The following is a 13,867-nucleotide window of genomic DNA, read 5'->3' on the forward strand; positions in this document are numbered from 1 at the left end:
AAATGGGCAATGTCGATGCATATGATAATATGAACTTAGAGGCGGCAGGGTGTGGCACACCGTTGAACCAGAGGAAGGCTAGCATATTGTCTACCGCCAGGACCATATAGCGCTTGCTCTACACGATATGTTGGCTTGTCTTTAGGAGAGAAAACCGACATCAACAAAGTAGGTGGCAGTTAAGCATGTCCATGTCAGGGTCCAGCGAATGCGTGAAGCGTGGAGAGTTCATCTTCTTAGTATGGACTTAGATTTGCGCCATCATTGACCTTCTCAAGAACTCAGATCTATTATTAGACTAAAATTTTCGAACTTGGTATGTTCCAAATTTGTGATTATACTTTTAGGCTATAATAATAAGACCATGTTTATGTTTGAGATGCATATGTTTATATATAACATCAGTTCCAATAAAATACTGGCAAACGACGGATGAAAGAAACAATACGATTTATTCATTACTATTGTTTGTTTCACGATAGATAATATCTAACAGACAGTTCGAATGGAAAAAAATAAGAATGACAATATTTGCCTAATCTATGGTGTTGCAATTGCAACGGTGGTAGCCCTCAAGGTGGTGGTGATGGCGGTTAAGTGCCTCCAACTCCACCACGCCAAGATCAGCCCCACATCAACAATACGCGCGGGAGCTACACTGGACACGTCAACTACACCAACCTCGTCCTTAACCAAGGGCAAGGCGGTATGAACTCATATTCCCCTCTGTGTGTTTACGGTGTTTGAGTACGATTAGATCCACTCTATGTTGTTTAAAGCTCTCGGGTTAACCAAGTTTAAGGACACTGTAAGAGATCCAAGAACTAAAATATATAACATCATTTCTAATAAAAGATTGGCAAACGACAGATGAAAGAAACAATATGATTTATTCATTACTATTGTTTGCTTCATGATCGATACGATCTAACATATTGTTCGAATGAAAAAAAAGAATGGTGATATTTGCCTAATCCATGATGTTGCAGTTGCAATATATGGGCGCGGACATTGGATTTACTAGACCTTCTCCTCCGGGCTGGCGGGCGGCGTTGGCGCCTTTGCGGAGGAAAAGGAAGTAGAACCCGAACCCGTGGAGCACGATGGAGACAGCCCACACGACCAGCTTCAGCGCCAGCCCGTGCACCGCGTCGGCGACGCGTAACGTGGCGGCGATGCCCAACGCCGTCGAGACGACCCAGGCGGCGATCCTGACACGCCGCATCTGGGCCTCCGTGGCGGCCGGGTCGCGCCGCAGCTGCTGGAGCTTGGCGAAGCAGCACGCGAACACGACGACGAGGAAGTAGGTGACGATGGCGAACACAAGGTCGCGCTTGTTGTGGTTGTGGCACGCGCGGTAGATGGCGAACGCGAAGCCGACGGTCACGCCGAGGAAGAGGAGCAGCCGGGCGACCACGGCGCACGGGACGCGCCAGCCCCGACGACCCTGGCCCTCCATCTGCCCCGGCCCATGCTGCGGCGCCGGCGCCATTACCGGTGTCTCGTAACCATGCGCGACGGTGAACACGGGCTCCATGCACGGCGCGGCGAGGGGGTACGGTCTTCAGAGAGGGAGGTCCAGCTGCTTGCTACAGCTGCGGGCGACGTCGATCGACGACCGTGTGTGTTGCGTTCGCAGGTGTTTCTTTGTTGCATGCACTGCACTGTGAGCTCTACAGGACGCCCACCCTGTCTTTTATAGGCAGCACCGCAGCAGCCAGTAGGCCGCCGGAATCCCTGAACAGGCCGGAGAAACTTCGGAAAGTGCAGAGCAGCGTCGCGTCCCGCCGTTGTGGCCATGCAAGCGCGTGTTTTCCTGCATGCATTTCCAGTTTTCTACGGCAGATACTCCTTAGTTCTGACCAATTCATAGAGCAATTGAAAGCGCTTGAATTTTTCGGTAGGCGACGACGTGTTTGTATTTTTTTAATGGTTGACTGATCTCCGCAGAAGGATGAGAGGAGCATGTTCATACACAGGTCTAAGTCTAACGTAAACGACATGCTTGATTGTGGAGCTAGCCTAGCCAGGCGATGCTAACCTTGCATGCATGTTGAGGTCTTGAGGATAGTTAGTCTGGCTAAGCATCTCCAGGAATTATGTATAATAATTCTATTTATTTTTTTAGTATAAAGCCAAGAAAAAAAAAGTGTCCTCCAAGACTTCAACGGTTTGCTAAAAGAGTTTCTTGTGTCAAATTTTCTCCTCAACTAAATAGACGGTGCACAATACTAAATAAGTGCTCCATGAAGATATATTTCTTCATTCGCGAAGCATGCCCTTCCTGATTATCTTCTCTGTATCCTGCAACTGTTTCCTTTGTTAGATTCTTAGCCAAAAGTCACTTCTTTTAATTAAATATATAAGTGGTTCTAGTTTGGTAATTAATAAAGTCGAACTTATCTATTTTCAAAAAAAATATTTGTAGAATAATATATTATCATCTGCTTCCTATGTTTAAAATTAGCTTGTTTGAAGTTGAACTTCTTTGTTTTTACTAAAATTATTAAAAATGTTTCGGTAACTAAAATATCAACTTTGCTTCATTGAATTCTCCGCAGAATATCTTCACAGAGCATAGTTTTGGAAGCTATATATATGCGCTGACATGTCTATTACAAATTAGTCAACGTTAGATAAATCTGAATTTCAACTGAACTAAAATAAATTATAATTTGAATAGATGATGTACGATGCTAAACAACTGCACCATGCATGAAGATATATTATGGCAAAGTTTTAATGGAACTAGTTTGATTGCCTTGATGCTGTTGCTAGTACCCTATTCGGCCAGTACAAAAAAAAGTCGTGAAGATATATATATGTTGTAATTGCTGGTGCAATGATTTAGTTTCTGTCATATTTGATAACACGATAACGATAGCACCCTAAGTACCCGTAACATAGAAAATTAAAAGTTTTCTGAAACAAATAGTGACATGTTGCAGCCCATAGTTTTACTACTATTCTCCGCCCGGAGCCACACACTTCCTCTTGTAAAAGGCAGGGACAACTATTCTCCTGTTGAAGAATAGTACTCCATGCATACTATGTTGTCAAAGGTGTTACTGTCTTTTAGGCGGCGGTATGGATTCATACAAGCTTGATGTCAACATGTGTGTTTTTTTAATATATTTTTAGGTTTTAATGGCTTGACCGGATACATATGCATTTTATTAATCTATGTGTTTCGAAGAGGTTTGATACATAATTTAGGCGGAGGTGCATAAACATAGAATGACTGAATGAGGATGATGCAGTAAGATCCGATCCAAATGAGATTTTAGATGGGGGTATAAATCAGTGGTTGCTGTGATTGTGACTTGTGACTTTAGAGCAACTTTCGTATATGCTATTGAGGAAACTCATAGTCCATGATATCTCAGAAGAGTGAGCCAGATGAACCTAAATTTCCACGTCACCTGACGCTAGCTACCAAAACAACAACACTAATACCCACGTGCTTGTGACAAGTTATTTGTCCCATTAGATAAGCCCAAATATTTTTAGCAACATATCTAATGTAAAAACAATTAAGATGCTAATATGCTGATAGCAAATCTTGTCCACCGGGGATCCACTGTCTAGGGTTGAGTCTAATCTCACATTTTTCTCATGCTATTTTCTAAAGAACCCTTAAGTTTTATAGAATAGAGCGTGACGTCCCCATATATCATTACACTCAGGCATAGATGGTGGATTTGATTGACAAGATTTTATGTTAACATGTTAGCTTACTAACCATTTTTTACACTATGCTGTCACTATTAATTGCTATCACACTTACTTTGTCCATCTATTATTAATTATTGTATATGCGCACCTTTTTTTGAAAAGGGAGTACTGGGGGTCCTACAATATTTTTTATTAATTTATTAAATATGTATAGATATGTTTACATGAAAAGTTATGCACAAGCGGATTTTACAAAGCGTGCACCCATTGCCTGGCATCCTCCGCTGTTTCTTGCTTCATTATGAAGCAGATAAGAAGCGTCTCTTGTCGAACAGTGCTAGGCACCCTTGCACTGTTGGTGGCATATTTTTGAAGATCCATCCATTTCTATCCTTCCAGATGCACCATAGCATGACCATCATTGCTTCCACTTTCCAATTTTTAGCAAGTTGTTGAATGATTGATTTTTACCGCAGTGTGTATGTCAGATGTTCTCGGTGGCGTCAATCCAATTACTTGCCAGCATCATCTTGCGAAGTTGCACCTAAGAAAGAGGTGGATAATCGTTTCTTCTTTCTACAAATGCAAATTTCACATGTGTATAAGTCCAACTCCATATTTATTTTTCTAAGCATTTCCCTTGTATTAAGACGATCGTGTAGGAGTAATCAAAAGAACACCTTCTGCTTTGCTTGGCATTTTGAATTCCACGACAAGGTAAATGTCAGAGGTGTGTGTGTGGTGGGGGTGGGGGCTTTAATTTGTTATATATTTGTACGCATTTTGTGACAGAATATTGGGGAGTGTCCCATTTATATGCCATATGTCATGACCTCCAAATAGTGGTTGAGCTTGTATTGCTACCGACAAAAGTTGCAATTGGTTGAAAGCATGAGTTGACATAGGGAGGTAGAACATATCCTGGTGTTGCACAATCTCTCTTGCCTGCATAACTATGATGTTTTTATTTATAGCATATGGGAACAGCTCTAGATATTTAGAGAAGAGTGTTGTATTATTCCATTCGTCGTACCACGGCCTAACAATACAGACCATCTTGCATGGTTACTTTTGAAAACCCTCTAAGGGCCTGTTTGGAAATCCGGTTTTGAAATACTGTAATTTTGAGATACCACAGTTTATAATTGTACATGACACAAATACTACGGTATTACTTTACCACAGTAAAACCACAGTATTGCTCAAAACCGAGATATGTTTGGTTCCATTGGAAAAACAAAATATATGTAGAGAGAAGAAAAGAAAACTGAGGTCCCGAGTAGAGTTTCAAAAACTCCAAAATACCACGGTTTTGGATAAACCATGGTATTTAAAACTGTGTTTTGCCTGTATAAACCAAACACCTTTTGAGTTTGAATACTATAGTATAATCAAATACCATAGTATTGTTTCAAAACTGCAAAAATACCACAATTCCAAGCAGGGCATAAAAGTGTTTAGGGTCCTCGTTATATCTTTCCACCAAAATGATCCAATCTTGTTTTTAGAGGGAATCTTCCCTGCTCTATAATAATTATTCCATATAAGGTTTATCCAGGGTATGAGTCGATTTAAAAACTTGTGCAGATTTTTCATTAATAAGGTCTCATTGTGTATGGTTAGGTTGAGGATGCCAAACCCCCTTGTGTTTTTGGCCTGCATGTCAGGGACCAAGCTGTCTGTAGAGGCCATTTTGCGTTGATGTCTGCACCCCTTGTGTTTTTTAAGTTTTTTTTTTGTCAGGTGGAGTATTCTGAGCTTAGAATTATCTACAAACGAGAGGAAAAGTAGAAAAATACTGCTATTACTATCTGATAAACGCGCGACTGGACCGGGTCGAGCTTTTGCCACGCGCTCGTCCACGTTCACAGTCGCAGACTCGCAGCTCCTCGTGCTCAGAGCGCGATGGCTCGCCCACTCGCCTGTCGCCTCGCGTCGGATTCCAGCAGCGTCAAGGGTTGCGTGCTCGGGCCTCGGGCTGGTGAGAGAACGAAGAGCCGTGGGTGCAACTGCAACTGCAACTGCAACGAACTAGCCGCGTCCACTGCCATCATTCGAGTCTTCCCTGGTTGCGGCTGCACAGGGACTCGATGGCGTCCTCCTCCCTCCCGGCGCCCGCGGCCGGCCGCGCCGAGCTCCTCAAGGCCTTCGACGACGCCCGCACGGGCGTGCGAGGCCTCGTGGAGTCGGGCGTCTCGTCCGTCCCGGAGCTCTTCCGCCACGCGGACCCCTACGCCTCCATCCCGCTCGCCCCGCCCGGCGTTTCCATCCCCGTCGTAGACCTCTCCCTCCCGCCCCACCTCGCCGCGGCGGCCGCCGCGTCGGCCGCCCGCACCTGGGGCTTCTTCCACCTCGTCAACCACCACCACGCCCTCCCCGCGGCCGCCGCCGCCGCCGACGACGACTACCCCGAGCGCGCCTTCGCGGCGGTGCGCGCCTTCAACGAACTCCCCGCCCACGAGCGCGCGCCGCACTACAGCCGCGCCGTGGACGGCGGGGTCAACTACTCCTCCAACGTCGACCTGTACAACTCCCCCGCTGCCAGCTGGCGCGACACCATCCAGATCCTGCTGGGCCCCAACCGCCACCCGGACCTCGCCGACCGGATCCCGGCCGCCTGCCGCGCCGAGGTGCTCGAGTGGGAGGTCCGCGCCACCGCCGTCGCCCGCGCCTTGCTCAGGCTCCTCTCCCAGGGGCTCGGCCTCCGCCCCGAGGCGCTGGAGGACGCGTCCTGCGCCGACGGGAAGCTCATGGTGTGCCACTACTACCCGCACTGCCCCGAGCCGGAGCGGACCATGGGCATCGTCCCGCACACGGACCCCGGCGTGCTCACCGTGCTCGCGCAGGACGGCGTCGGGGGCCTGCAGGTGAAGCACCAGGATGAGGACGGCAAAATCTCATGGGTGGATGTGAAGCCCGTGCCCGGAGCGCTCGTCATCAACGTCGGGGACCTCTTGCAGGTACGACCAGATCCGCAGATCGTCTGCTATACCGTGCGCCCGTGCCCAAAGTGCCTTCAATTATCAAAATCCAATTACTACAATTAATCTTTTTTTCATCATTCCAGTGCTATACGGGGATATTTAGATATTAATGGTTAGAATTAAGTAAAATTACCTCTGGACTCTGGTAAATATGATTCTAGCGACAATTCGAAGCAGTCATGCATACTTAGTGCTTAGGCATAGTTCACCCAGCATCATGTGTGTAAAATATGATTCTACCAAGATTTAGTGAGCATCTCGCCAGCTCTAGAATAGTAGAATATCATGGTTTCATTCAAAATCGCTTTCCCCTCCACTGACTTGTTCTTTCATCATCAGATAATGTCTAATGACAAGTACACGAGCGTCGAGCATCGGGTGGTCATGAACACACGTGAAGAACCCAGGGTTTCCATCGGCATCTTCTTCAGCCCTGGGAAGAGAGGGGACTCGGTGTTCTATGGGCCGCTGCCAGAGCTGGTCTCTTCAGAGAACCCGCCCAAGTACAGGAACTTCACCATGTCCGAGTTTTACGGGACCTTCTTCTCACGAGACCTTGCCAGCAAGGCTCTACTCGACAACTTCAAGCTGTCACCTTAAAGTGTCGACTCCAGCTCGAATAGTTTAGATAGACTCGTGTATACTATAGTCATGCGTGAATTGTGATTGCCGGCTGGCAATGTATAGAAATTGTTCTGTCTTGGCCTGCATCAGTCGTACGCAGGTCACCAGCCGACACCGCAGTGTGCCCGGCCGCGCTGGGCACGCTGCATGACCGGCCAGAGAAGCAACGTCACAGAAACTAGCCAACTGTTCAAGCGCGTTGGATGATACCACACGGCACAAACCTGTGGTAAACGAACCAAACATAACTGAGCTGAAACCGCGCTTCGACTTTTCATATGCACGAATAAAGGGGACCAAACACCTGACCTAGAGTTCACTGTCATGCAAAAGATCCGGTCAAAGTTAACACAGTCTGCACCTCACATGTGTCTAGTGTCGGGTCAAATTAGCCATGTCTCTCTATCGGAAGTGTTGAGTGTAATCCGTTGTGTTAGTCGGGTCGGGCGACCCATGTCCAGATCTAGATCTAACAAGTACCACACCACATACATGACATGCGATCGATTAAGCAGGCTATGCAGGTGCTCTACCAGGGAAGCAGCAGAAGCATAGCCTCTACTCCCTCCGTTCCTAATTTAAGTGTAAGCCGTTTTGTCTTTTGTAGATGCAAATACTATTTTGCACGAGTATCTAAAAGAGTCAAAACGACTTGCAATATACACCCAGAATTGACTGAGGAAGCTTTCTAGGTTTTTTTTCAATCCTCAAGGAACTTGAAAATTCGGAATAGTTTACAGGCCAAGACAGCTTGAAACGAAAGCTTCAAATGGTTCAAACAGTTGCTTTAGCAACAAGTTAAGACGATGTTCGGTACTCATATACATAGACCTGCAGTTGCATGTGCGACATCCAATACTTTGGAAATACAGGATACTATACGACCTTCATATCGGGATAAATGGCCGTCCATAGGAGGAGCCTACAGTACTATATGAGCTCCATCTCTGGGTGGGTAAACGGACACGCATCATCCACCATTACCTTCAGTATTTACTTTAGTGAAGGGATAAACCATAAGACCTGGTCTCGCTCAGGCCAGCGGTGGTAGTCATTGCGCCCTTGGCCTCGGCCGATGGTAAGAGTTTGGACGAGTTCCTTGGTCCCATGCTCAAGGTTGAAAGCGCACAGGTTGTTGTAGATGTCGATGAAGTAGATGCAGTTCGCTTTCAGGTTGGGCTGGCCACTGGCAGGGAAACAGAATGAGTTGTAGTGGCTCACAAACAGCGCGAGATCCCCAATGTTCTCGGTCCCAACCCAGGAAGAGCTCGCCTTGTCCAATATCCAAACAGCAAACTTGTTCTGGCACAGGCGCTTAACCCTGACCAGATCACCAGCTGGGGTCTCTATAAGACAGCGGAACCTCCACCGATGCGTGACTTCCTCGTCTGGCCATGCGCGGGGCGGCTCTGCCCACATCTCCACTGTGCCATACATGTCGCACGTGTATAGCCGGCCTCCATGCTTGATGATGTCATCCAAAATGAATTTTGACTCGACCGACGACCAGTTGCTGGACCCTTTCCGTGTTATTTTGTAGCCTTTCTCATCACCATAGAGGACAGCGACGATGAAGTTCCTCTCGCTGATTTCAAGCAGCTTGGCCTTAGAGAAGGTCCTGCGCCCTATCGGGGGGAGCTGGATATGTTTGCCACTTACAGGGTTAACCAGCTGCATGGTTCCGTAAGTGTGACTGAAGTAGATAAGCCATCCATTGGAAGAACCAACCGGAGCCCAGACCGATTCGAACAGTGAGGCGGTGTTAGGGAGGCGGATACTTTGATTCTTTCTTTCAGGAATGCAAAAGAACTGAGCACCAAGAGGATTCTGGTTTGGGGGGAGCATCAGCCATGGGTCCACCCTTGGACAGTATGACACATCCTTGCAGACGTTGTTCCAAGATGTGCACACAGCACGGAATCTAATGTAATCAGGGATTGGAAGCTTCTTTATTATTATACCAAGAATATCCGTTTGAATAGAGGCCCAATCCGCCATGCCACTGGAACAAACTTCTAGGCACCTGAAAGATTAATCTTGTATTAGACTATCAGTAGACACCACAATCATCACCACTACAATATAATAAAATAGTATTAATGTAATCACTATTCTGTATCCTATGCACTTGAGGTACACAACTACAGAGCAGCAAATATATATAAATATAGTGAAAATCAATTGACATGCTACTCTCTTTTATATCTGGGTTGCGATGAAGAAATAGAAAGATACATTCATACATGACGTTTTGAATATGATAAAAATAGAACTGCTGATCTTATAGTCAAATTGGCAAGACAAAAATCACAATCCAAGTCACCAAATCTTAGACCATCACTTATCCATATATGAATCTTCAGATAATATAACCCCGTGGATAGATATGGGCGTGTCAGCTGCATGCGTCATGCATATGCAAGCTTCTGAACCAAAACATGTTCCTTGAATAACAATAAAAGCATGTGTGAGGTAGCCCATTTAAATCATTCATTTCAAAATATGAATGCACAAGAATTAGAACTGATGACAGGAAAACCCATATGCAATTTAACCAAGTTTGTGTGGTCATTGACAGTGGCCTCCTAAGTATGTGATAACAGTACCTTGGCACCTTAGCAGACATGCCACCTTGGCTGAGGCTTTAGTTCAGACTTGACAACACGAATGCCAATATAATTTAAAACTTCAACGAGCTGTAGAAAGAGCATGTTCTGTTGCATAAGACAAGTACAACATCAGTTATCATAATGTGAAAAAAGAGCACAAATATTCAGTGCTTCAGCACTCAAATAATCAAATAATTTGAAGCAACAAGGTCATTCTCCAGTATAAATATTGTTAGTTCAGCAGAAGTCCATCACGACTTCTGTTATAAATTTAAAATTATTCACCCATCAAGGTTTTTCTTTTCTATTATCAACATTATCTGTTACTGGCATAGCATGCTGTCAGTTTATTTTTCCAAAACAGTGAAACACATATCAGGTCTGTGCCCGATTTATTTCCAACATACATGTAGTATATAAGTAAATAAGAATTACCAATCTATTCTTTTATAGTTTACATTTAGACTGTACAGGATGAAATTTACACAAGGAGCAGAACTGAATAACAAAAGGTTACAGGTGATAGGTACTTCAATCATCATTTGGGTAAGGAGTGAATAATAGGAAGAGTGAGCAAATGGTAAATTGTTAAACATGACAATTCCCTGTGGAAAATTTTGTGACAAGCACAAGAGGATAGGTAGGCAACTGGGTGTTGGATGGTGGTTAGCACCCGATGGCTGAGATCAGGCAAGCTAGGTGGCCACCCAGGCAGCAATTAGGGGGACACCTGTGACGCAGATTTCAAGAACACTGCCTGTAATTGTGGTGGTAAGCTGCTGGTTCTTAAGCGCTTTTTTGAAGGTCCTTGCTGACACGACCTATGGACAAATCACTACAACCATGGGGAATGGTCACAGCGGATCAACCAATCAATGTATACTTGTTACAGCCCGTTCTTACAGCTACAGCTAAGAAAGATTCGACCTTGCATGATCGCAAACACATGCGTCGAGAAGACTAAAACGGCAGCATAATCGAACTGAAATCCTCCGCCCCAGATCCTACATAATAACCTCCAATCCACACACCACGTCCTCCGACACCCAAACCCCGATCGGCGCCGCACGCGTTCAGGTCGAGTCGCTGGCCACCAAGAACCCTAAACCACGGACGGACGGAATCAAGAACACCGAACAAAAACCCGAAACGGACCGATCAAACTGTGCACACAACACCAGGAGGGGGAAGAGGGAAGGAAATGGGGGACGCCATCGGATCTCACCTCACCGCCGCGATCAGTGGGGCGGGGGAGTGGAGGAGGAGAGGTGGAGCGGATGGGGACTTCCGGAGCCGAACAGCGGACGGCACGGAGAGAGACTGGGAGTTTTTTTTTATTACTGGAGGTGGAGGTGGGGCCGGAGTGACTTTGGAAAGTACTATGTACAGGACTACAGGAGTCTTGTCCGCCGTGTGATCCACGGTTGTCTGTTTTTCTTTTGACGTGCAGGCTTTGTTTTTTTTAAGAAAAAACGAACCCAACGCAGGCAGTTTTGATGAATATGCGGCGGAGGAGACGATTGAAAAAATAGCTAAATTGTTTTTATTTTTATATTTTTTATTTGGGACAAAAGAACGAAAATCAACCGTCGAGATATGAGATCGAAATTGTCGGTTATTCGAAAGCGATAAACTTTAGTCGAAAAGATAAATATTTTATAGTATCAACAAATATATAATAAAATGATGTATTGCCTGATTTTTAAGATATAAAAATAAACAAACAACTATTTTTTATCATTCATGTTATTTAAAGTAATTAGAGTTTTTTTTCTTTTATTCGTTCATTTGAACACAACAAACGTACGTAACTTCAATAGAGTATATGTTAACTTTATCTCATATTATATAAAAACGGAAAATAATATCATCATGACTTGAAAAGAAAAAAAATACGAAAACGGTCGGAAAACTAGATAGATCGTTTTTATACCGTTTCTAATCCTTCCCGAACAATTAGAAAACAATCAGAAAAACGGTATTCGAACGAGTCGGTAAGGGAATTTTTCATCCTGTTTTCATCCCTATGACCGGCCCAACCTAAATTACAAGCTAAGTAAACATTGATGGTACTTCATTCTCTCGACAATCTTTTATCACACTCGTAGAGAAAGAGTCCTAATTAAAATCAGATCATAAAAATTAAATATGATTTTGATTTAAGTGATTTTAAACTACGGATCAATCTAAATACTTATTCGGAGGTTGAATCTTTTGTCTTATTTCTTCGTTTGCGGATAAATAAGATATAAATTTTACTATGAACATTTATATTTTTGCTAGTATTGAGCTTATTAAGATTTATAAAAAGTAAATCTCAAAATCGTTCTACTTTTTTAAAATAATTGATATATAATTTCACTACAGGAATTCCGTTGACTCTCGTCGGCCAGATTAATTCCCGTCGGCCAGTGCAAAAGCCGACGGGAATTAAGTAACTCCCGTCGGTCATCAACTAGCTGACGGGAATTAATTTAATTCCCGTCGGTCACGTCACCTAGCCGACGGGGTTAAGTAATTCTCGTCGGCTTGTCCCTAAGCCGACGGGGGTTATTTAATTCCCGTCAGCCACGTCATAGGCCGACGGGGATTAATGGTTTTAGAGCCACGTCCGAGCCCGCGCGGACTCATTCTTCCTCCTCTCTCTCGTCTGAAACCGACGAGCCGCCGCCGCTGCCCGCCCGAGCCGCCGCTCGCCCGAGCCGCCGCCGCCCGCTCGAGCCGCCCCCAACGCCGCCGCCCGCCCGAGCAGCCGCGCGGCCGAGCTCCCGCGCCACCGCGCCACTGCGCAGCCGTGCCACCGCGCCGCAGCACCGCCGCGCCTCCGCACCGCCACCATCCGAGGCCCGCCACCCGAGGCCGGAACGCCACCCACGAGGCCGCCAACGCCCTCAGCTCGTCCTAGAGCGCCGCCATCCGCCCGAACGCCGCCTCTAGCCCCCGTCGAGGTATAATCCTACCTATATGTAAATACATGTGATTATTTTCGTCGGTTTTTTATGGCCGGCGGGAGTTAGCTTTAATGTGATTAGAGTTAGTTTAATATAACATGTGATTAGAGTGTGATTAGAGTTAGTTTATGTGGCTTGATTAGAGTGTGATTATTGTTTATTTTCGTCGGTTTTTATGGCCGACGTGAGTTAACTGTAATACGATTACAATTTGTTAGTTTAATATCACATGTTAATTTTCGTCGGTTTTAATATCACATGTTATTTGTTAGTATGATTTGACTTAAAATTGGATGTTGCAATATTGTTAATTAATTATTATCATGTTAATGTGATGAAGGTGATGTTATGTGTGTATATATATATATATATATATATATATATATATATATATATATATATATATATATATATATATATATAGTTTTACTACTTACCTATAGATGTATGTGTGACGTGTAGAAACATGAATGTCTCACACGCACTCTTTACTCGTACACACAGCCGCAATAATGAGTGATAGACGTGATTGGATGTATGAAGGTTTCAAGAAGGGTGGGTGTCACACAAGTGAATGGTTTGCCAAGACGCAGATGTTTCTGGACCATGCAGCTGCTTTGTCACAAATAGATAATATTAGGTGTCCATGCAATAAATGTAGAAATATAACGAGGCACACCAAGAGGCAGGTCACACTACACCTGTGTCCGCATGGTTTCGTGCCAGGCTATAAAGGTCTGGTATCTCCATGGTGAATATGTTGAACGAGCAACAGAAGTAGAAGTTGATGACGGTGAAGATGATGTTGATAGGATGAACCAGATGCTTGAGGATCTGCAGCCTGAACTGGCACCAGATCATCATGATTCACCTACACCAGAGGTTCAGAAGTTCTTTGACCTACTCAAAGCGTCAGAAGAGCCTCTTCACGGGCACACTAACGTGACCGTACTGGAATTCGTGACCCGGCTGATGTCAATCAAGTCCAAGTTTGCATTCTCAATTAATTGTTACAAGGAGCTTG

General features: G+C 44.9%; 2 protein-coding genes across 5 annotated transcripts; one reads left to right on the forward strand and one right to left on the reverse strand.

Moving 5' to 3' along the window:
• The first annotated feature begins 5,686 nt into the window (after window positions 1-5,686).
• Window positions 5,687-7,458, forward strand: LOC100285293 (1-aminocyclopropane-1-carboxylate oxidase). Its single transcript, NM_001158186.2, has 2 exons — window positions 5,687-6,635; window positions 6,999-7,458. Exons 1-2 carry the CDS (start codon window positions 5,766-5,768, stop codon window positions 7,257-7,259), a joined length of 1,131 nt encoding a protein of 376 aa, NP_001151658.2. The 5' UTR covers window positions 5,687-5,765; the 3' UTR covers window positions 7,260-7,458.
• Window positions 7,459-7,954: 496 nt separating this feature from the next.
• LOC100272343 (uncharacterized) lies at window positions 7,955-11,264 on the reverse strand. 4 transcript variants are annotated; one of them, XM_008674104.4, is made up of 4 exons: window positions 11,118-11,264; window positions 10,820-10,994; window positions 9,890-9,997; window positions 7,955-9,306 (listed from the first exon to the last, which is right to left on the reverse strand). In XM_008674104.4, the coding sequence occupies exons 3-4, from the start codon at window positions 9,907-9,909 to the stop codon at window positions 8,277-8,279; spliced, it is 1,050 nt and encodes a 349-aa protein (XP_008672326.1). In that variant the 5' UTR covers window positions 9,910-9,997; window positions 10,820-10,994; window positions 11,118-11,264; the 3' UTR covers window positions 7,955-8,276. The 4 variants fall into 4 exon arrangements, with proteins under 4 accessions (XP_008672326.1, XP_035821600.1, XP_035821599.1 ...); XM_035965707.1 differs by lacking the exon at window positions 10,820-10,994 and adding an exon at window positions 9,625-9,727 and having other exon boundaries at window positions 11,118-11,248; NM_001146826.2 differs by lacking the exon at window positions 10,820-10,994 and having other exon boundaries at window positions 7,985-9,306; window positions 11,118-11,236.
• Between the last annotated feature and the right edge of the window lie 2,603 nt (window positions 11,265-13,867).

The sequence above is a fragment of the Zea mays genome, chromosome 3 (assembly GCF_902167145.1).
Source record: "Zea mays cultivar B73 chromosome 3, Zm-B73-REFERENCE-NAM-5.0, whole genome shotgun sequence".
Taxonomy (NCBI): domain Eukaryota; kingdom Viridiplantae; phylum Streptophyta; class Magnoliopsida; order Poales; family Poaceae; genus Zea; species Zea mays.